The sequence below is a fragment of the Rhagoletis zephyria genome, unplaced genomic scaffold, assembly GCF_001687245.7.
Source record: "Rhagoletis zephyria isolate East Lansing unplaced genomic scaffold, Rhagoletis_zephyria_1.1 Rzeph_scaffold_00225, whole genome shotgun sequence".
NCBI lineage: Eukaryota > Metazoa > Arthropoda > Insecta > Diptera > Tephritidae > Rhagoletis > Rhagoletis zephyria.
In genome coordinates this window covers 24,653-46,203 of record NW_016157309.1, presented here as the reverse complement: position 1 = coordinate 46,203, position 21,551 = coordinate 24,653, and the positions used below count along the sequence as shown (strand labels likewise).

The window sequence follows — 21,551 nt, the reverse complement described above, 5'->3', positions numbered from 1 at the left end:
GCCACAAATGTATGTTTTCTTCGAAAATACTCAAGTACTACCAGTAGAGTACTCTACTGTCAAATACCTTTTACTCGCAGTAGTTGCGGAAGGCAAAGTAAATACTCTACGCGTGTTGCTATTGATCGGTAGTTTACGTACGCTTGCTGAAACTGGTTTATGCTTACTCACAATTGACCCGAACGATGAAAGTAGGGGATGGAAAGTATTTGCGCGGCGATCGGATGTCTTGTTGGGCCGTTTAAATGGAATTGCGCAGGAGTCTATTACATATGTATGTGGTATATATAAGCGCACAGCATTCGCACAGCATCCCCCTTACCGCATTCTTTACTTAATTACGCTCATTACTTTTGATGCTGCTTGTTGTTACATATTTTTTAAAGCGATACACTTGCAACTGGTTGCCGTTGCTACCGCCACTTTTGCTGTTGCTGCTGTGTAGCCTCGCTGTTCGTAAAAATGATGCTGCTAGATATGTATGTATTTATTTATTGCTGCCACTATTGATGATCCATACCAAAGGCGTACATACATACATACATACTTACGCAGCCCTTTGTCCTCTACGCACAAATTTTTGATAGCCCGCTCCCCCTTTTCGTTGTCATTGCGCATTTTCCAATTAGTCACATTCCTGTTTACAATAGGATTTTCATTGCTGCAATTTCGTGTTGTTGCCTCCATCTGTTGCCAAAGTCCACCGGCTGTTTGCAGTTGGTTTTCGACGATTTAGTTTGTTTTGTACTTTGTTGTTGTTGTTGTTGTTATTCTGCTTACTTCTGCAGTTTTCGTTGGGCATTTGGAGTTTTCAATATCTGCTGCTGTAAAAGTATTTAACACCGCGTGGAATGTAAACATTCTTTGCCCCGTTCTGCTTTAATTTATGCCCTCTCGTAATTTTTGCCTTAAAGTGTCCTAAGCGCGCATAGCAAAAGCGTGTAATTTCAACATTTTTATTGCTCATCAACCATAATCAGATAATTAATTTTGAGTATTTGTATTTTTACAATGTGTAGGATAACATACGTATGTATATGTATGGAATAAATTGTGTATAATATTGTACCAGTAGATGCCAATTGAAACTGGTCTTCTTGACTCGAGATGTGGAAAAATATTTGGATAGTAGTATACTTAATGAGACTAACCGTACTTCTTTCGGAAGGACAGTACTTCTTTTATAGCACTTGTATTTCGCGGTGCAATATTTTGTACTACACGTCCTGCAGTTCTCCGATCTTCTGGACGATAGTCCCATAGCCTGGATGATAAATTCGTTCAAACCCTTCAAATCGCCGTGGATCGATGGCATCAGCTGCAAAAGGTTCTGGAGGTATCACGCAATTGTTTGGCTCCTATTTATGCGAAGTGCGTGAGGACCGGGTACATCCCCAAGGCTTGGAGGATAGTCAGTGTTGCGTTCATCCCGAAAGCCGGAAAAGGCTCTCATGTTTCCGCTATAGATTTTAGGCCTGCCAGTCAGTCTTCGTTTTTGCTACAAACGCTAGAGAGACTGATACACCTGTACATAAGAAACGCCATTCCTCGTGATTGTCTTTCTAGAGCTCAACATGCTCATTGCAAGGAAAGGTCGGTGGATACCGCCCTGCACACATTGGTAAAGTGGTAAGAGGGAGCCTTCACGCATAAAGAGTATGCATTGGGGGCCTTCCTCGATATCGACGGGGGCCTTCAACAATGTCCCTCCAGACGCTATTTAATAAGGTTACTCAAAATCAGGGGGATTGAAACCAACCTAATAAAGCTGTCGCGGGGGAGTGGGGGACCGCCTGCACTCAGCGCAGAGTCAGTAAGGGCACTACGCAAGGGGTGTTCTCTCTCCCCTGCTCTGGATTGCGGTTGTAAGGGACCTTCTAGATTAACTGGAAAAATTGGGCTGTCGGATGATCGCCTATGTAAATGATGTGGAACTTTTGGTTAAGGGATGATTTCAAGACACCATTTTTGATCTGGCTCAAGGCTACCTGAACCTGGCAACTAAGTGGGAAATCAACATCTGCGGCTCTTAGACAGGGTCAAGTACTCACGTGTGATTGGATAGGAAGCCTACCATTGAGGAAAGGGGGTAGGGGAGCTATCGATAAAAGGTGAGGTACCTCGCTCTAAGTATTTTATTAGCTTTATGAAACCAGAAGCCTATCTTGTTTCACGGAGCCCTTGTCTGGTGGAACTCATTAGAGAAGGCTACACTTGTAAAAAAACTGCATCATTTACAGCGGATCGCCCTAATCGGAATTAGTGGAGCATTAGGAACCACATCTACACTGACGCTTAACGTCATGTTGAACACGGCGCGTGCGGATATTGCAGACAGAATTGGCGCAGCACGCACTGCGATTAGGCTTAGGGAAACCGGGTGGTAACACCAAGGAGTTATGGAAGGCTTTGAGTGCGGTTACCCACGAACGTGTACGTAGCGTAGTGTGGAAGTACGTAGAAAGATATCAAGTGTGCTGTTGATAGAAAGAGAGAGAAGCAACGTCTATGTCACGCTGTTGCGGTGGTGAGTTTTTGTTAACATGCAGATCCCATAAGATAGATCGTGTCAGTTGACACGTTTTCCGTTTTTACGTCCGTGGATAACTGCACTTTTTTACTTCGCCCTGAACACATAGATTACAACGCCTCCGAAATGGTTCCCGTAAGCTCCTTATCTATCTACATATATTCCCTCAATAGATGACTGGGTAGGGCGGGATTACTCGAAGAAGCGAGTGGTAAACTTCTTCGTGGATGGATCAAAACTTGGAGACAGGGTTGATGGAGGTTTCTTCTGTCGGAAACTCTCCACCAAAACTATGTGCATCTATCCGAGAGTGTAGTACATATGATCAATGGCCTTCCAGCCGCTCCTTATCCGGCGATAACGAGAGAGAGCAGTTATAGCTGCTATTTCGGAGATCACCACATCTCCTCATCTGACTTCTTTCTCTAAACTTCAGCATGAATCTGGCTACATCCCTGTTACGACGGATCTTTTCACTTGCACGGAGTTTGTCGGGTCATATCTAACCCACACGAGGTTCACCAGGTTCCAATACATCCACAAAAGTTTACTGTTTAGTGCGGAGTTTCCACCATAGGTCTGTACTTTTTTCGAAAAAGTTGTTGGCTCAAATTTATATACGTGAGCGACATGGGGGGCGCTACGGTCACACAGCGGCCAATACGATGGACATTGTGCATACTAATATTTCGCAGATATGGTGTTAGTTGGCCACCAATGAAAGACCCGCAATTGCAATTATAGTAAACATAACCCGGACCATCACTTATATTCAATTGCATCTATAAAACAATTCCGTTTACTTTAATTGTCGATGAATATTAAGATGAAGTGGTCAGGACATGCCGTTATGGTTCAACCAGCCACCGCCGTAAAATCGTAGACCGTGTCAGCTGACAAGACATATCTTATGGGATTATTGTGTTAGCGAAAACTCACCACCGGATGACGGTGACGTTAGCGTTGTTTCTCTCTCTCCCTCTCTCTTTCTTCAACAGGAATTAAATATGTTGATACGAATGGCAAGCACGGAAGGACGCTCCGTCGGTGGCTGGTTGAACGATAACTGGGTATTCTAGTTGTTCAAGAAAATACTTTGCATAGGAGGCAAGATATTTTTCTTCTTTTGTTTATTGACAACGCACACGTTTTTAATTTTGTTTCATATTTTCGTCAAAATCTGTAAACTATGCTAAATTTGTAATTTTCTATTCGCAACTAAACGCGTTACTTTCGTGTACGGAGGCCTAGTAGTGCTTAGTGACCTCCCAAAAAACTAAAGTCATATAATGTCAAGAAACAAAGGTCAAAGGAAGTCTGAAAATAAGAAATACAAAGAAACCAACTCAAAGGAGGATATCCAGCAAAACAATAGAAGGAATCGACCACGATACACTCCAATTGAACCAACCGAAAAATGGGAAGGTAAAATCTATAAACTCGTAGACGGATCACACTTTGACAGCTACTTGGCAGCCATTGGTGTTGGTCCAGTATTGCGTAAAATAGCAAACTCAGTGCGCCCAGTTATAGCTTTGCGAAAAAACGACGAATATTATTCGCTGATTACGGCATCGGATTTCGCCACAACCATATTGAGATTTCAGCTATGCCAAGCTTTCGATGAGGAAACGCTGGATGGACGCAAGATGAGAACTACGATGGCTTTGTTCAACAATGTGCTGATTCAGCATCAACTGGGGGATATACCCTCTACGATTGTACGTGAATTTCACGACGATAAAATGATTGCCAAGTACATGGCGAAGGATGTTGAGGCAGTGCGTATATTTCAACGTGCCGATGAGGAAATGTGCCGACAAATATGGGAAGCGAATGCAGAAGGACCAACATACCAGAGTGGTTGTTTTAGTGGTTGTTCGAGTGGTTGTTCGAGCTGTTTTGGCAAGCCAAAAAAGAAGCATCGTTAAGCGGAATATACTCCAAATCCCCAAAACGGTTTCTAATTCAATCACCCCTATTCCGATTGTCGGAACGACAGTAGTTCGTCGAAATTTGAGATTTTCATTGGCGTTATGAGGCAACCAATGACATAATCTACTACACACTATTATTCCTATTATCATTTCGAAATGAAGAAGTATTGAAAACGTGCTAAATATCAGTTAGTCTAGACTTTACTTAATTTAACTTACCATAAGAAATTAAGCCATGAGCGGAAATAGTTTGTGTCTGTATGTTATTTTCAGCTGTTTAACAGTTCGCCGCCTTAAATGCCATATCAAAAAAAAATCATGCAATAAAAATGTTTGCTTTCACTTATTTTTAAGAAATACAAAAACGAGAGTCTGGCAAGCCTGATTCTCTCACCGCTCGCAATTTCCGTAAGGCCGTAACCTAGGAACCTAAAATCTACAGGTTCTTAAGTTTCTTACGGTATGTTAAGTTTTAACTGACCACCAACAAAGTTTCTCATATAATAGGTTGGCCAAAATATTAAATTAGGTTAAATTACGGAAATTAAGTCTAGACTAACTGAGCTTTTAGAATCTGTCGTTAATGTTTTTATTTCAGACATAATTTAACGAACGACTGTCGATGCGAACGACTTGCGACAACCGGAATAGGGGTGAATAAATCGGCAAAAAAACGAAAAGATTTGTTTGTCGAATTTTTGCCCATTTAGATCATTTTGGTATTGTGAGCGAATTTTTCCCAGCAAAGCAGGGGCATTTATATACATAAATTAGTACATAGCGAACAAGATTGATCACTATCTGATTTTGAATATGTTATGTCTAAACTTTTATAATCTTCCAAAATAATATGTTTTGTATCTATTCATGTAAAAATAAATTGCTGTCCAAAACAGAAGCTTATTTAGTAAGAGTTTGCCGTTAGGTTAGAGCAGTGTTGCCCAGAACGAGCTTTTAATTTTTACGCACTCATTAAACATTAATGAGCAGAAAGCTTTCACTACAGATGTGGGCATATAAGACTATTTGAAATCTTTAAAACGCATTTCCCATGAAATGTGTATGTTTTTTATGGTGACTGCTATCACATCTATAGAAAGCTAAAATGTTTTCCCTGAGCGGCAGTCAAAGAGCTTTTAAAAGCTGCACACATGTATATGAATTTTTGAAAACTCTAGTATAAAGTGAAAGTGAGTTTAAAAAGGCTTAAAGGGGTGGCTATAACCTTTATAGTATAAAGTCATCAGGATTAGAGAGAGCCCTAACCCTGTGCACTCGTTTTCATTTTAATTATCCGAAAGCGTTATGAGATATACATATGCGGGTCGTGACCAGGGTTGCCACTTTGGTAAATTGTTACCAACATTGGTAGAAAAAATTTGGGTTGGCAAAAAGGTAAGTTTTTTCTCATCAGATTTTTGTTGAACTTTTCGTTACCGATTTATTTTTCGTAGTTATCTTTATATTATAAATTTCTCTGCATACATTTCATGTATTTACATATAAATGTATATCGTTATAAAGCGAACATATATTGCTCCATTCAAAACTCATTTTACTGGAATCCCGAGGAGCTTTTGATTGCCAAAATATTTTAAATGATTATTTAAATACATATAAAGAAAAAATTGACAGGTATGAAATGACGCACTGTAATAATTCGCAAAAAAAAATAAATCAACGCCATTTTTTATCAATAGAAATTGTTAAATAAAAAAACACGAAAGACTGGTGGCAAAAAATTAAAAAAAAAAATCAACGGGAACCACATTGTGAGCTATACTCACTTATTATTTGCTTTAAACCCCGGTATCTTAAATTGTTCTAAAAATTCAGAGTCAAAAATTCGAATTTTGGACGCAAATTTTTTGAATTATTCTAAATGTTGTATATAGTTTGAATCCTTAATTTTTATGGATTTAGTTAAAGCAACACAAAATTTTTAGTTTCATCACTTCCGTTTTGAAGAAAACTACGAATATGCCAATAATAGATATGATTCAAATACCGTATAATAAGTTCAATAAAAAGTTCATCAAAAACAATTTTAATTCTTATTGAAATAACTAAAATAATAAAAAACTATAGTTTTAATTAAAATAAACAAAAAAGTAACAAAACTATAATTTTTATTAAAATAATTATAAAAAATTTATTGGTAGATATATTCCAGACTTGGTAGATTTTTCTTCAGTGGCAACCCTGGTCGTGACTGATATAAGACCTAGAGAAAGCTTAAAAAGCTTCTCCTGCATGACAGTCAAAGCTCCACACATATGAATTTTCTAACTCTGATGAAAAATGAAAGAAAGCTTAATAAAGCAGTTACGATCAGATAAAGCTATAAATCTGCGCGTCTATATAAAATAAATCGAAAGCTTTGAACGGCTTCTTCAGCAGGACATGTTTTGTTGGTGACTGCAAAGAAGTTTATATGTGCATATTAATACATATTTACATAGTATATGTATATAGGAGTAACGACCAAAACATATTCCACGTTAGAAGTTTCGTAAAGCTTTCTATAGATTTAATAAAGGCACGCTTTGAGTAAAAGCGCTATCAGATCGTAGTTGACATGTGCATATATAGTTTGACCTTATGACAGAGCAAGCAGCTTCGTGGTTCACGGTTTATCCAGCGAGACAAAGAGCTTTTTTCTGAAGCACAGTTCTGACGATATCGATAATATTAAATGATGACCACGATACACTTATCTATAACGAACGCGATTATGGGTAGTAATTGGGTTCCTCTTCTTTACCGACTGCAGTGCTTTTACCACTTAGTTGGGTGAAAAAGTGTTGCAGGAGTTCGCCTGGTCGTAAAACTTTTCGCAAGTCTCCTAGCTTTCTGATAAAATTTTCGAGCATCAGAATTTCTGAAAGATCCTCTAACTCAAATTTCTCGTCCTCTCTCTTCTCATTACGACAAATACGTATCGCTGCCCTCTTCAACTCCAGAAATCGATCCGAAACAGCTCGCATTCCGCCCATCGCAGCCTGGCTCTCTAAGTGACGACATATTTTTCTTTGCATCGCATGACTTCCACGTTATACCTGTTGTTCTTTAGTGCACGCTGAAATTGACTACTTCTTTGGTGGCGGTATGTAATGAGTGGTAAATGTCGTTCCACTGCTCGCATATGTCCCTTCGTTAAAGAATTATCTTTAGCAAAGCCTTATGTATTCCTTGCCCTGCCGCGTCCTTCGCATTCCTTTAGTGACGGTGATATCAACGTTAATCTTCCCTGGCATTAGCCAGCCGGGCAGAGCCACCTTCCCCTTTAAAATTCCAAATTTTCCAGCAGTCTGTCTTTAAATCATCATTTATGTGTTTGCCCTTATCGTCATCAAAAGAGGCTGAGGAGTTCTTTCGATAAAATAAATAAGAAGATATTAATCGTAGTCTTCGTTATGGCATGTGTGCTAAGGTACCTATGCTTCCTTAGTACCATAATTTTTAGTCTGAGTGCCGTCGGCGTCGGCCAAATGTTTGCCTACCTTGTCAAGACCGCTTATTATAATGCCCGCAATGAACAGAGAATTAATAACCAATGATTGCTGCCACTCTGCCGGGTGAATGCCCTCAAGTCGCGGTGACTTGTAAGGACCAAACGTTTTAATAGTCTTCTCGACTTTACACTTTGTAATCAATCGATTACCTGGATCAGATTTCCTCCCATCATCAGTGGAGTCGATATGTTCCACCGGCTTGTTACTTGGGAAGTGTGTATCCAGGAGGAAACCTAATGATTTCTCGCTCGGCGTAGTCCGTGTGTTTCCTTGACTCGTGTTTCCTTGACTCTTGGTATAGTTACGTGGCGACTTTTCTAGTATTCTTCGTAATTTGGCCGCTGCCTTTGTTTCCTCATTTCCCACAGCGCTTAACCAGATCCTAGAGATCTCAAAGTTCTCCCCTTTACTGCAATACCCTAAAGCTCCGCATTCAAATTGGGTTCATGATTTTCTTAAAGTTTAAGGTCTTAAAAATGCAACGCGATTAGTCCCGAGTGAAAAATGTTTTCGGTCCGTAACACTCTTTTTTTCAGACGCGGGTACATATTTATATGTACATATGTATATCGCGCAAACCTACACCCTCCAACCAACTCATTCGACTACTTTTCAAGTAATCACAAGCCGCCAAAGCACCAACATACCTCACTTCCCAAACCTTTGACTGAGAGTACTCATCCGTCGTACGTGGCAATGTCGGCGCGCTGGCCAGCAAAGACAATCTTCGATGTGCATGTCCATATCGTGTGCGCGCGGTTATTCACTACATTTCAGTTTCGGCATTGCATATTTGCATACACAATTGGCGATATGCAAATAATGTAGTTTTTATTGTGCTGACGAAATCGCAAAGCAAATCTGGCGAACAGTAGCGCGTAAGAATTTAGCAACGGCTCCAAAAAGGACAAGGGAGCGAAAAGAGTAAGCCGCACAATATGAACAAGAAGCTGCGAAGCAGCGATGTAGCGATAGGCAAAGTAGTGCAGCTTCTGGCCCCTTTCCCCAACAGCGCTTTAGCCGCAGATCAAGTGTGGTCCTCTGTGCAGCGCCTGTAGTTGTTACAAAATTATTATCAAACACCTGTATTTATTTGATCATGCGAAGCGTTGAATGTCGGCAAACTCTAGATCGGAAAGGCAAGTGAGGGGAAGGTGTAGAAAATGCGTTTAAACTTGCGTTCAATTCTAGGAAGTGTGTCTGCAAAGCTGGTATGTATATAGCTGCATATATGCCTGTAAGTTTGATCGGTTTTTGCATATGAATAGCAAATAATAATCGAGCAGATATTTTTCTTTGTTTAAAATTTTATCTTTTTTCGCTTGTTTTATTTTGCATTCTTTTAGCTTTTTACCCAAGTGTACGAATATTGCTGTCCGTTCGAAGGAAGTGTCCAAGGTACATAACTTGCAACACTCGAGTTGGGTGAGACAACTTGTACTTGAGAGCTCACCGAACTTACGTAATTTTCATACAATACCAATGCTAGAACAATGAGTGCGGCTGCGTCGTTGCTGTTTCATTTGCTATTCCAGCAGCAGTTACTGTTGCCATATGGCTGCAAAAGGAGTTGAACTTTGTGGTATGTAAAGCTTATGTTTTCTTTGGCTTGCAGCAAATGCAAATGCAAATGCAAGTGATAAGTTTACGTTGTTTCTAAAATCTCTGGAGACTATTGTGGATTTCCTTACTGTAACTTTGTTACATCGGAAAAGTGTTGCCCATTGGGAATTAATTAATTTTTTTTAACTCAAATACGAGTAAGCTTACAAAAGTTCAATAAGAATTTGATTAACAAATAGTCTTGTAAAGTTTTTTTTTTATAAATATAAACATATACACCAATGGTGGGCAAATGCGCCTCTTTGCATAGCAAAGTGCGGCTCTTTTTACTTTCTCTTTGCTTAGAACATTTTGGCTCTTTTTACTTTTTAAAATACATATTTCTTTGCTGGACATTTTTTTTCATTGTGTTGTTTTTTTTTTTATTTTATTCTTTTTTATACACATACGCAAATTGAGATCGGAATATTACTCGCAATTGGAGAATGGAAATTGGCTTTCTGACTTAATGTTTTTTACCGATATGATGGAACATTTCCAAAACTTGAATTTGTCTCTGCAAAGAATGAATAAAAATGTTTTGTACTGTGTGCAAATTATTTTAAGCTTTGAAGCTAAACTATGTATTTTTATACAAGATCTCAAAAAAAAAAAAAATATTTCATCATTTTCCATGGCTAGAAAAAAAATATTGCACATGTCGAAGAGTATAAATTGGACCCCTATGTCGGAGAACTACATGATTTAGAAGCACATTTTGAAAAAAGATTTGCCGATTTGAAATTATTTAAATGTATGTTTGCATACTTCATAAACTCTTTTTTATATAACATAATTGAAGATGAATTTACAACAATCCGAAATATTCCTTTTTAAGAAAAGCGAAGAGTTAGTGTTTTTGGAATTAAAAGAAGATAAGGCCCTGGAAATGCAACATAAAGCTTTGCCACTGCTTGGATTCCTGCAACAAGTTCCAGATTGAAAATATCCGCTGTTGCAAACAGCTGCGTGGCGTATATTTTCAATTTTTGGTACAACGTATAACTGTGAGAATTTGTAGGTACTCTACAATGAAATTCGTTAAGTCAATATACCGTTCACAATCAGTTGCATTCGCGTACCTGATAATTATTGAAAGTTATAAAAACTATTAGCTTTTTGTGTTCGCGTATGCTAAAAACTTGCAAAGTAGCGCAAATTGAGAGAGCAAAATGACATTTTATTTTGAAGGAAAGCTGCTAGTTTCTGCTGGAAAAATTTTTGCCAACAGCACTTTGTTAACAAGAAAACCATAACCCGCTGTTTTTTTTTATGTTCAGTCATTCGTAACAACCAAGAATAACATTTTTTTAATTAGAGTATTCAGCATTGTATTTAATTGTGGACATAATTTAGAAAAACTTTAAGAAAAGTCACATGCAATCCACAGAGGTTGCGATGAATATTGAGAAAAGCTAGCCCATTGTGTGCTCGTTCTCTGCCCATGCCTGTACAATTAGCCTGCGCCTTAGTTGTATGTAGAAAAGTTTTTGTTGAGCTACAAAGCAAGACCCCCCCTCTAGAAATGTTCCTTTGGTCATAAAAACATACCCAGAGAAAAAAATTTTAAAATCGGACAAAGGAAAGACATGCCCTGAAGTTAAGTTATTGCTAAGAGGCAATACGCTGGGACCTTTTCGTTAGCAGATCTTTCAATTAGTCTTTCGAAAGACAGGAAAGAGCATTCAAGATAGTTGGTAGAGTTGCAGTCACAGTAGCGTGTCTTCCGATAGATCCCAGACTCGTATCCTCGGTAAGCGTAAGTTTTCCTTTGTTAATTTAATTTTTTTTCCTTTTTGAATAAAACTTTTTTTTTTAAATTTTTAGATTTTATTGTTTCAACAAGCAAAATATATTTATTTTTTAATTTGATTTAATTTTTAGAAACTTATTTTATGCAATTGTTTTCTTTTTTAATTTTAATATTCGTTTTGTTATTATTATTGTGGCGTAATAATATTTACTTTCAGCAATGTTATTGTGCTTCGTAACACGATTTATTTGCTTTCGTTTATTGGATTTTATCGTTTAAAAACGAAAAATATTTTTTTAAATTTCATTTAATTTATAGAAGCTTACTTTTTAAACAATATGTTTGTTAATTAAATTTTGTTTTAATTTTTAGTTTTTGATCAGGAAAATATATGTATTGCGAAAGACTTTTGCCTTTCGAAAAACTGTGGTGCGTTGAAAGATAAGTATAATAAATTTTGGTACAAAAAAATTGGCCCCTTCAGACAAGAACATCGACATATCACACTTTAAGATCCGACCGTAAATGCCGACGATATGACGAAAAATTAGAAAAGTCGAAAAAATTGGAAATTTTCTTGGATTCGAAATACTTCTTTACCCATGCATGAATGATATTTTGAGAGTGGTAGAAACTGTACTAGAACGGGGTACTTGAGATTAATACATTTTGGAACAACAGGCGGCCCCTACGTTCGGTCAAAGAAAAAACAATTTTTTTTTCTAAATTGCCCTGCAAAAGTATACTTTACATTCGAGATTTTTTTTTTTTTGGTACGGTCTAATGTTAATGCATATGTACATACATACATTATACGTTAATAATAAAAATGTAATTCTAAATTTTATTCAATTATTTGTGCTTTTTTTAGTGCACCATTATCTCTTCATAACTTTGCTGGTGTTAAATTCGCTAATTTACTTGCACTTTGATGTTTGAACCGTTCAAATTTCCCCAGCAGCGCTGAGAAGCATCCTCCCAGTTGTCGTTTCCTGCTGCTTTGCTTTTCAATTTGATTTTCTATCTTCTTTTACTTTTCGCCCAATCTTTTTCACTTCGACATGCCTGTTGGCAGGTGTTGCCTCATTCTCTGTTGCTAATTGTAATTTTTTAAGTAGCGCATTTTTATCTTTTTTTTTTATTTGCATATTAGATATTTTGGGTCGAAAATCACCCCAAATAAATAAGTGGCAAATTGTTGCTTAATTAAATTTTTTCTTCAGCTTATTGCCTTCGCTGAGTGGTGTGCACGAAGAATTAAAGATTGGCATTTGGCTCAAGTTGCTTAACTAACTGGAAGCGGTAGTTTGGTGGTGTCGTTTACGCTCGGTCGTTGGTGTCGATGGTCTGATGATTACGCAGATTCATAACTTCACAGCGTTGATTGAGTGGAGGTGCGGCATTTTTTTCTAGTATTAGCAATTTACACAATTGATGTTAATTTGAGGCGTTGTTAAGCAAAAGTAGTTTCAAATTGCTCATACTTTTTTTTTCATTCCTACAGCTTGGACATCTAGTTATTAAAAACGTTGTCTTCTTTGAAAAAAAAAAAATATAAACAAGTTTCTCCTCCTAGTTGCTTTTTTAGCAAACTTCTGTGTTGTGTCACTTCTGTCAAAGAAAATCTTACATAAAAACGATTAAAAATAATTTCTCAAGTTCACTAGGACAACTCTTATTAATTTCAAACTGGTAGGTTAGCATGCGCTGCTAAGGATAATCTATACAGTATAGATACCGTTTTTAGATAGATTAAATCGAAGATCGATTAATCGAGTTTCTCCGATTAGATTTATTGCTGATTTTTAAAAATAACCGTTTATAAAATTATTAAACAACTGTCAAAAAATTGAATTCCAAACATTGTGGAAATTTTCATGAATTCCTTTAACTCCCTAGTTACACTTATTAGAAAAATTTTAGTATGTATTTTGGTATAATAAAGTGCAAGTTTAGAGATGTTAGAAGTTACCCTTAATTTTTGAAGATTTTTTTCTTGACGCTCATGTACATTTTGTAAGACATAAAAAATAATTTCGAGCATACGTCGTCAAAAAAAAAAACTTGCCAAAAATCAACTTTAAGTCTTACTATCTTCACAATTGCACTGCATTTTTTCGAAGAGGGTGTGTTAAGGAGTGAAATATACAGTTAGCTAAAACAAAAATAAAATAAAAACTTCGCATCGCAAAAAATCTATGTACGTACGCTTTATTAGGCTAGTGTATATAATACATTACTTAAAATAGCGTTTAATTTTGAAGTAAAACGTCAAATTTTTTCCTTTTAGTGTTAATAAGCAAAAAAACAAACATACAAAAATTCAAAAAATTGTAACCATCTTCCTAAGTCGGGCTAAGAAATTGTTAAATTTCTGTGGAATGCTCATATCGTTGTCTTATTATAGAAAAAAATCGTCTCACATTTTTTTTTTTTTTTTTTTAAGTATTTGCGATTGTGAGCTACTTGAATGATGAAAAATTTATGTTTTAAAAATTACTTGCAATAACTGTTTGTAGTTTCAATGTTGGTCAGATCACAGTGTTTATAATAATTAAGAAAAGTGCATTATTTGACAAAATACAAAAATCGATCTTTGGAAGGTCGATTTATTTTTTGACGTCACGGAAAACCCCATGCAATTGTGCTACTATTAGTCGTGTGGGTAATTAGAGATTAAATATTTTTTGTTTATGAGATATATGCATCATTGCAAGGCACGGTAAGCTTGGATAAGGATTGACCAAAAAGTCCTCACCCATCCTTATCCAAGCTCACCGTGAAGGAAGTTCTATAGGGAGTCCGTTCCAGCTCGGAGCAGAAGGACCTTTCGATTGCACAGCTCCTTAGTTTCCTCCAGCGTTTCCTGAGCTAACTGAATAAGGAAAGTCCACACATAGTCAAAAGCGCTGCAGTTCTCTTCTTGCTCCGTCAGTGTACCTCACGCTTGACCTTCAAAGCCAGTTAATACTGTTACGCGGCCAAAATGGAGGCCAAAGTTCCCCAACTCGTTCTGAATGCACTGCCCAAATAGCTGCATTGGTTTCAGAATAAATATTTACCTACTTTGTCAAATTTTTCTCTAACAACGGTTATCTCTACCTGAAACAAATCACAGCAGTCAAACCAGCGACCCTTCCGCCAAAACCCGAGCTGTCCGTAAAAGAGTTCGCTCGCTCACAAAGCTGCACAAAGTTATTCTAGATATGCATACAGTGACACCAGTTGTCAGGAACAAAATCAAAGTTTCCAAAAATGTTTGTTATTCATTTGAATTCAGCACAGCACAGTGGAGAAGATAGCTCCCATGGGCAGGATGATTAAGGGTGATTTATTTATTATTCATTGTTATCAATTTCAATCATCCTCGCATCAGATCATATGGGACATTCAGAAACCCGAAAAAAATAATGATCCACGATATAGTGCTATGAGATCTGAGGTTGAAAGTGCGCTAGATTTTATAAGTGTCAACTTTTTGATGTATCAAAATACCGTCTCTAGTGATAATCAAACAATTTCTAACATGTTCGCTCAGTTTTTCAAATCCAATTATTCCATCAACTTACATGCTAACATTGATTATCCTTTTAAACTATGTCCAATTAACTCAATAAATATCTCAGTAATGTCACCCGATTATGTAGTGGTTTATATGAAATCCTTAAAGCAGTCCTCCAGTTGTGGTCCTGACCAGATCCCTACTTGTATTCTTACAAATTGTGCTGATTATCTCTATGAGCCGTTAACAACGTTATTTAATTTGTCTCTTAAAGAGGGCGTTTTTCCAACTATATGTAAGGAATCGTTCATAACCCCGTTACAAAAAATCGGTAGCAGATCTTCAGTGGAGAACTACCGGGGAATAGCTAAGCTTTCTGCAATTCCTAAATTATTTTAAGCAATTATAACAAATCAGTTGACGCATTCTATCTCTTCTAGCATTTCATACAGTCAACATGGATTTTGCAAGGGCAAATCAACTTTTACAAATTTACTGGAATTAACATCCTATGTCGCAAAAGCATTTAGTGAAAGCAAAACTGTTGATGTTATATATACTGACTTTAGTAAAGCATTTGACAAAGTGTGCCACTCGTTGCTGTGCTTGATCTTCTTGGTCTTCCACCTAATGTTCTACGTTGGATCTCTTCATACCTCTATGATAGATCACAAAGGGTAATGTTTAAAAATACTAAATATATCTGACGTCATTGATCTTACGTCAGAAGTCCCTCAAGGTAGCCACCTAGGCCCGGTTCTGTTCTTGCTATATTTCTACAGATATACAATTTTCCAAAATTTTAATGTATGCAGATGATGTAAAGCTTTATAAATCGTTCGTTTCAATTAAAGAAAGGTCTTTGCTACAATCAGACTTAAACAGCATGGCTTACTGGTGTAAAGTAAATCATATCCCTCTAAATCTTACGAAATGTAAAGTAATGGGCTTCTCGCGAAGAACTGTTCTTCCCTCTTCTTATACAATAGGTAACCATAACCTGGTACAGGTATACAATTTTGTGGACCTTGGTATCACAATGGATCCTAAGTTTAATTTTAATCTTAACATTAATGTGACAGTCAACAAGGCTAAAAGTGTACTTGCATTTGTGAAACGATGGTCAAAAGAATTTTGTGACCCTTTTATCACTAAACCCCTGTTTACAACATTAGTTAGACCGATTCTGGAATACGGTTCGGTGGTTTGGAATCCAAGGTATAAAATTTACTCAGACAAGATAGAATCAATTCAAAAACAATTCCTACTTTTTGCTTTAAGAAATTTCCGTTGGGATTCTCAATGTAACCTTCCGCCTTATACGAGATGATTAAAGCTTATTAATCTTCCTACACTTGCCAGTCGCAGGCAAATGATTGGTAAAATTTTTATACCCGAGCGCACTTGTGCACAAGGGTATTATAACTTTGTTCACATAACGGTTGTTTGTAACAGGCAAAACGAATTGAGATAGATATAGACAAATGTATACATAAAGGATCAGAATGAAAAGAGAAATCGATTAAGCGGTGACTGTCTGTCCGTCCGTCCGTCTGTGCACACGATAACTCGAGTAAAAATTGAGATATCTTAACGAAACTTGGTACGTGAACTTCTTTTGGGCGTAGGACGGATGGTATTGAAAATGGGCGAAATCGGACAATAACCACGCCTACCTCCCATATAACGGTAATTTTCAGAAATACGAAAACTGCGATATTTTAGTAACTACTGAAGATTATTCACTCAAAATTGATATTTACAATAAGTTTTAGACGAAAAATAAGAATATTATAAATTTTTGGAAAATGGGCGTAGCCACGCCCACTTATGGTTACATGTGTATATCTTGGTAACCGCTGCACCAATTTCTTCCAAACTTGGCACAGTTGTTGGCCTTGGTACAGCATAAAAAACCGCCGAAACTTTTTAAAATCGGACAATAACCACGCCCACATCCCATATAACGGTAATTTAGAGAAATACAAAATCTTCGATAAATCAGTAAATATTGAAGCTAATTTATTCAAAATTGATGCTTGCAACAATTCTTTACCAAGAAATACGTTTATGATAAAATTTTGGAAAATGGGCGTGGCACCGCCCACTTATGATCACATATATGTATCTCGGTAACCGTTCTACCAATTTGTACCAAACTCGGTATGGTTATTGTACTTGCCACATAAAAGCAAAACGTTGAAAATTATTGAAATCGGACTAAAATTACGGCCGCTTTTCATATAACGGTAAATTTCAGAAATGCTTGAAATTTCAATATTTCGAAATTTAAGGACGCTAATTTACTTAAAATGTATACACCCCGGCTTATCATGTAGCGGTAGCTTTCGGAAAGGTGGAAAACATATATTTAATACTTGCGCCGGGTATTTAATGTTCGGCTCCGCCCGAACTTAGACATTCTTACTTGTTAAAGTTAAATTACTGACTGGCTCAATTTCAAGTCCGCTTCTTCTGGGTGAAGTTAGCCTTAATGTTCCCTCCGGGGCTATTTCTGAAAGCTTGTAAAACTAATTTTGAGTTGCACGACCCACTCCGTTGCTTATGCCAGGATTTTAACTCTCATTCCAGCACGTTTGATATAGCGGATCCGCTTTTCAGTGTTAGGAAAGCGGTACTCTCCTCTCTCAATAAATGAATTATTAACATAAAGCCATAAAATCAGCTGATGCATTTAGTTATGTACCTGAACAAACTCCTGCCTATCGTGACTCGGTGCAAAACTTGAAATTACTGATTCTGTACGTCATGCGGACTGCGCCCCTCGTGCGGATTGGCGGTAATGGAGGGTAAAAACCGTTGGGATTATTATTATTATTAGTTATATCACGAGGCTCATAGGCTTCGATTTGGTAGAAGCAGTAGGAGCCGGGAAAGCCAACGAGATAGCAGCGGCGTTTGAAAACCAATTGATCCCAAACACAGGGGTTTGGTCAATTTTTAATGGCTGTTTGGCGTTGTTTACGCATAAGCGAGACTAGTTTCTGGTAGATAGATTCACAGTAGTTTACCGAATGCTAAGCAGCGAAGAACACAGCTTTATAGGATGGACACTTTAAATAAAAACTAGCTTGTTTCGCTAAAAAGCCATGAAAATAATGTACAAATGCAGAGAGAAATATACATATTTATTTCCAATTGCAAAAGTAATAATCTTACCACCAATCAATATTACTTCCTCTATATCACAATTTACCCCAACATTTTTTCATAATTCCTCAAATGCAATTTTAGTAGGATTTACGTGGCCACAGATGATGCACTAATAAAAAAAGAACGCCCATTATAATTCACCAATAAATAAAAAAAAAAACACAAAACGAATACAAAATACTTTTTACAGAGACAACTCACACCTTGAATTGAAGAAATGCAGGCTTTTAAATGAGCTTAACTTGTCAGCCACGGAGACCAGCCAGCATTGATTTTTTCTGCAACTAATGTTACAGCTGCGCCAACAAACTTGTGCAACAGGAGCCGCAAAGTTTTTCTTTATAAAACATATAAAATTATGCAACACCCCAGATGGGTAGGGCAAGTGGCATCATGTGTAACATTGAGGCACATTAGGGTGGTCCTTAAAAATGACAACATCCACCACTTTATAGAAAATAAAGATATACACGAAAATTTAAAAGTTTTAAACAAATTTTTAGGGCTCGCTACCAGGGTTTGAAAAAATTTAAAGAAAAAAGATTACAAAAAATTCGAAAAAATTTTGATTTTTGATTTTTTAAAACCCTAAAAACTAGTTTGAAAATTTTAAATTTTCGTGGATGTCCTTATTTTGCGCATATTAAAATAAGTGGCTGCCCCATGATGCTGATATTTTAAGGATCATCCTAATGCACACATACATACTTAGCATTTGCTTAGGATTGTATGTGCGCGAAGGGCGACTGTGCGAAATCTAGTTGTTGATTTGATGGGTAAAAGGCGGAAAACATGATTAGCCGCCGCATTAACATATCAGATTGTGGTTTTTGCTAATTTCTGCCGCTTGTTTGTTCTATGTTTGCCATTTTTTATTACCCATTGACCAATGCCACTTTTTTCACTCTGCAGATCGAGTAAAATATTGCAATGCTTTTGTAGCGAATGCTACCCTGTACAGGCGTGGGTATGGGTAAGACGGGTGAGACAAGTTGATTCTGCATTTATTATGCGCACATTTGATATCCTCTGCAGGTTGGGGCAAAATCAACATGCAACATAAATTTGCACAGCTTGTGCGAAAGCGTTTAACAAGTCCAACTTGTAGTAAAAAGTTACAAATAGGCAGCAAACACTAGCAAGTGTTGCATTAGCACCCCATTGCAAAAAAAAGTGTTTTGTTGTTTTCCACAATTTGTTGCTTTGTTGCTGTCTAATTTTAGCCAGCACAGGCATACAAGTCCACATCCGTGAATTGTTGCGGTCATTTGCTGTTAATCCGTCAATGATAAGGTCAGTTTGCCATGTCTGCGACTTGTTGTTGTTCTTCTTGTTCTTCATCTTCCTGCTATCTGTCTATACTTTGTGGCCACCGGTGCTAAACATATCGGCTCCAGTGACAGCACATTTAGCTATTAAAGTTGTATTATAATCCCATAAACACCCAACTTGTGCGGACACGAGTATTAACTTCTTCTTTTTGCTGTTTTTTTGGTGGCGGAAGACAATATGGGTATTCTCGATCCGGTGCATACTGTGTAGGATGGTGCACAGATAGCATAAATAGCATGATTGTTGTTGTATCATGTGTTCAAACAACAATAAAACTAGCCAATCATGCTATTTATGCTATCTATGATTGTTGTTGTTTCATGTGTTCAAACAACAACAAAACTAGCCAATCATGCTATTTATGCTATCTATGCACCAACCTAGACATTATGTACCAGATCGTGAATACCCCTAATAAATATAAAGGCAATATGCATAGTTACATACGCATTGTCATTCGTCCCCCGCCCACTTTCTAATATGTAAGTGCCTTTATTAGTATTCTTTGTCAACACAAATTCATCACACATGTTCAATGTTAATATTTTTCGCGAAGCTCGACAACTCCTAGCCGCTGGTGTAACTTATGTACCTAACTATGTACATACGAGTATACGAGCAGTAATTTAAACTTTCTTGTCATTCATCATAATCAGCTGGAGGTAAAATCGCAGTTGCCGCTTGTTTGTTGTCTACGTCATTAGTGCGACAACAAATCTGGCTTAGACGACCGACGGCAGTTGGTTGGACTTTATTATAAAAGTTTTTGACGTAATACAATTTTGTCTACTTTGTTAGGAGGGGCAATGCATATATCTATGTATGTATGTGTGTATGGATGTACATATGTACCTTGTAGTAAAAATTTTAGGAGTAGTCTCAAAACGTTCATGTCATACGGTGGCGAAAATATAAATATGGACGCGACATTTGGGCAAGTTTTGCCAATTTTTCTTTTATTTATTTAATGTATATTATTTTTTCTATAAAAGTATAGCTCATTGTCTAACAAAAACCACCACAAAATGAGGAATACCTTCAACTAAAAAAAAAGAAATGCCAAAAATCAACATTAAAAGCCAATTTCGCGAAAGCCATTTAAGTGAAAATTGATTTTAATTTTTTGAATTTTATATGGAAATTGACAGAAAATATAAAATAATTTTCCATTTAAATTGCTGGTGGAACCGGCCAAGTCCTAGCTTCTTGTTGGGATCAACAATTTAGCTTAATAGTCCATGAAAATTCCACACTACCTCAACTTCAAAGCCCAATATCTCAAGAAATATCGATATAAGCGATTTTGTGTTCTGAAACTTTTTTGTAGGAAATTGAAGGTCCTACAACTTTTTCATTTATATTTGTTCTTTAGCTCTTGTTGTTTTCAAGATAGGGGCAAAAAAACGAGAATTTCATGAAAAAATTGGGTTTAGTGACCCGTACTACCTCGCTGGTGGGAGTTAGGATTACACCGCCATGGAAACTCTTGTAGAGCATTCAATTCTGAATAAAACCAATTATTGACCAAGATTATACCATAAATAGATTTTTTTAAGAAAAAACTCAAAGTTTATGTGTATTTTATATGGGAAATCTTTGCACGCCTTGGGCGAGTACTTAATGTTAATATTAAGGGTTCAAATTTTCAGGGAGCTTTTTTTTGGGTGTTTTCCAAAAAATTTTGAGATAGAAGTGAAAAAAACAATAGTCGGAAAAAAATTGCCCTAAAGTACATATACTCATTTGATTCTATAAATCTGTGCTAACTCGATCAGAGGTACAGCATTCAGTAAGGGAGTTTGCATTGTATATATGGTGTGTAAAGATTCGAGGGCTGCTGATTGGCACGGAAGAAAAATACTCGTTTCTTCTCTCTAAGTCTTTTATCAAGATTTCATGGTGCCTCTTAAATGGCAAACACGTTTTCTTAATACACCCGGGGCGCGGTGATGTACCAAGAACATCTGCATGGCCATAGATTCCTTTGATTCATGAACTGGTTTCTTTGAGTTTTACTGCGCAATAACGGCCACCCCGAGAAATTTCATCAAGTGGAAGTAGATGCCTGATCGCATTCAGGGTGTAAGATTGCGTGCATCTTTAGTTTGAACTAAAAATATATATGTAAGAGAGTTGCCAGCTGTACAAAAGGTTAAGTTCAAATTATTTAATAAGTTAAATGAATTTTTAAACAATGGGTGTCAAT

The 21,551-nt window shown here is 36.9% G+C and overlaps 1 protein-coding gene and 1 long non-coding RNA gene across 2 annotated transcripts; one reads left to right on the top strand and one right to left on the bottom strand.

Moving 5' to 3' along the window:
* The first annotated feature begins 3,819 nt into the window (after window positions 1–3,819).
* On the top strand, window positions 3,820–4,461 carry LOC108358238 (fatty acid-binding protein, adipocyte-like). The gene has a single exon (XM_017609456.1). It carries the CDS (start codon window positions 3,820–3,822, stop codon window positions 4,459–4,461), a length of 642 nt encoding a protein of 213 aa, XP_017464945.1.
* A 269-nt stretch (window positions 4,462–4,730) lies between these two features.
* LOC108358250 (uncharacterized) lies at window positions 4,731–20,489 on the bottom strand. The gene is made up of 3 exons (XR_001846739.1): window positions 20,417–20,489; window positions 16,510–16,511; window positions 4,731–4,740 (listed from the first exon to the last, which is right to left on the bottom strand). It is a non-coding gene; the product is annotated as an uncharacterized LOC108358250 (long non-coding RNA).
* Between the last annotated feature and the right edge of the window lie 1,062 nt (window positions 20,490–21,551).

What these genes read in the sequence shown, in the direction of transcription:
- LOC108358238 (XM_017609456.1), top strand. Translation starts at nt 3,820, where the DNA reads ATGTCAAGAAACAAAGGTCAAAGGAAGTCTGAAAATAAGAAATACAAA.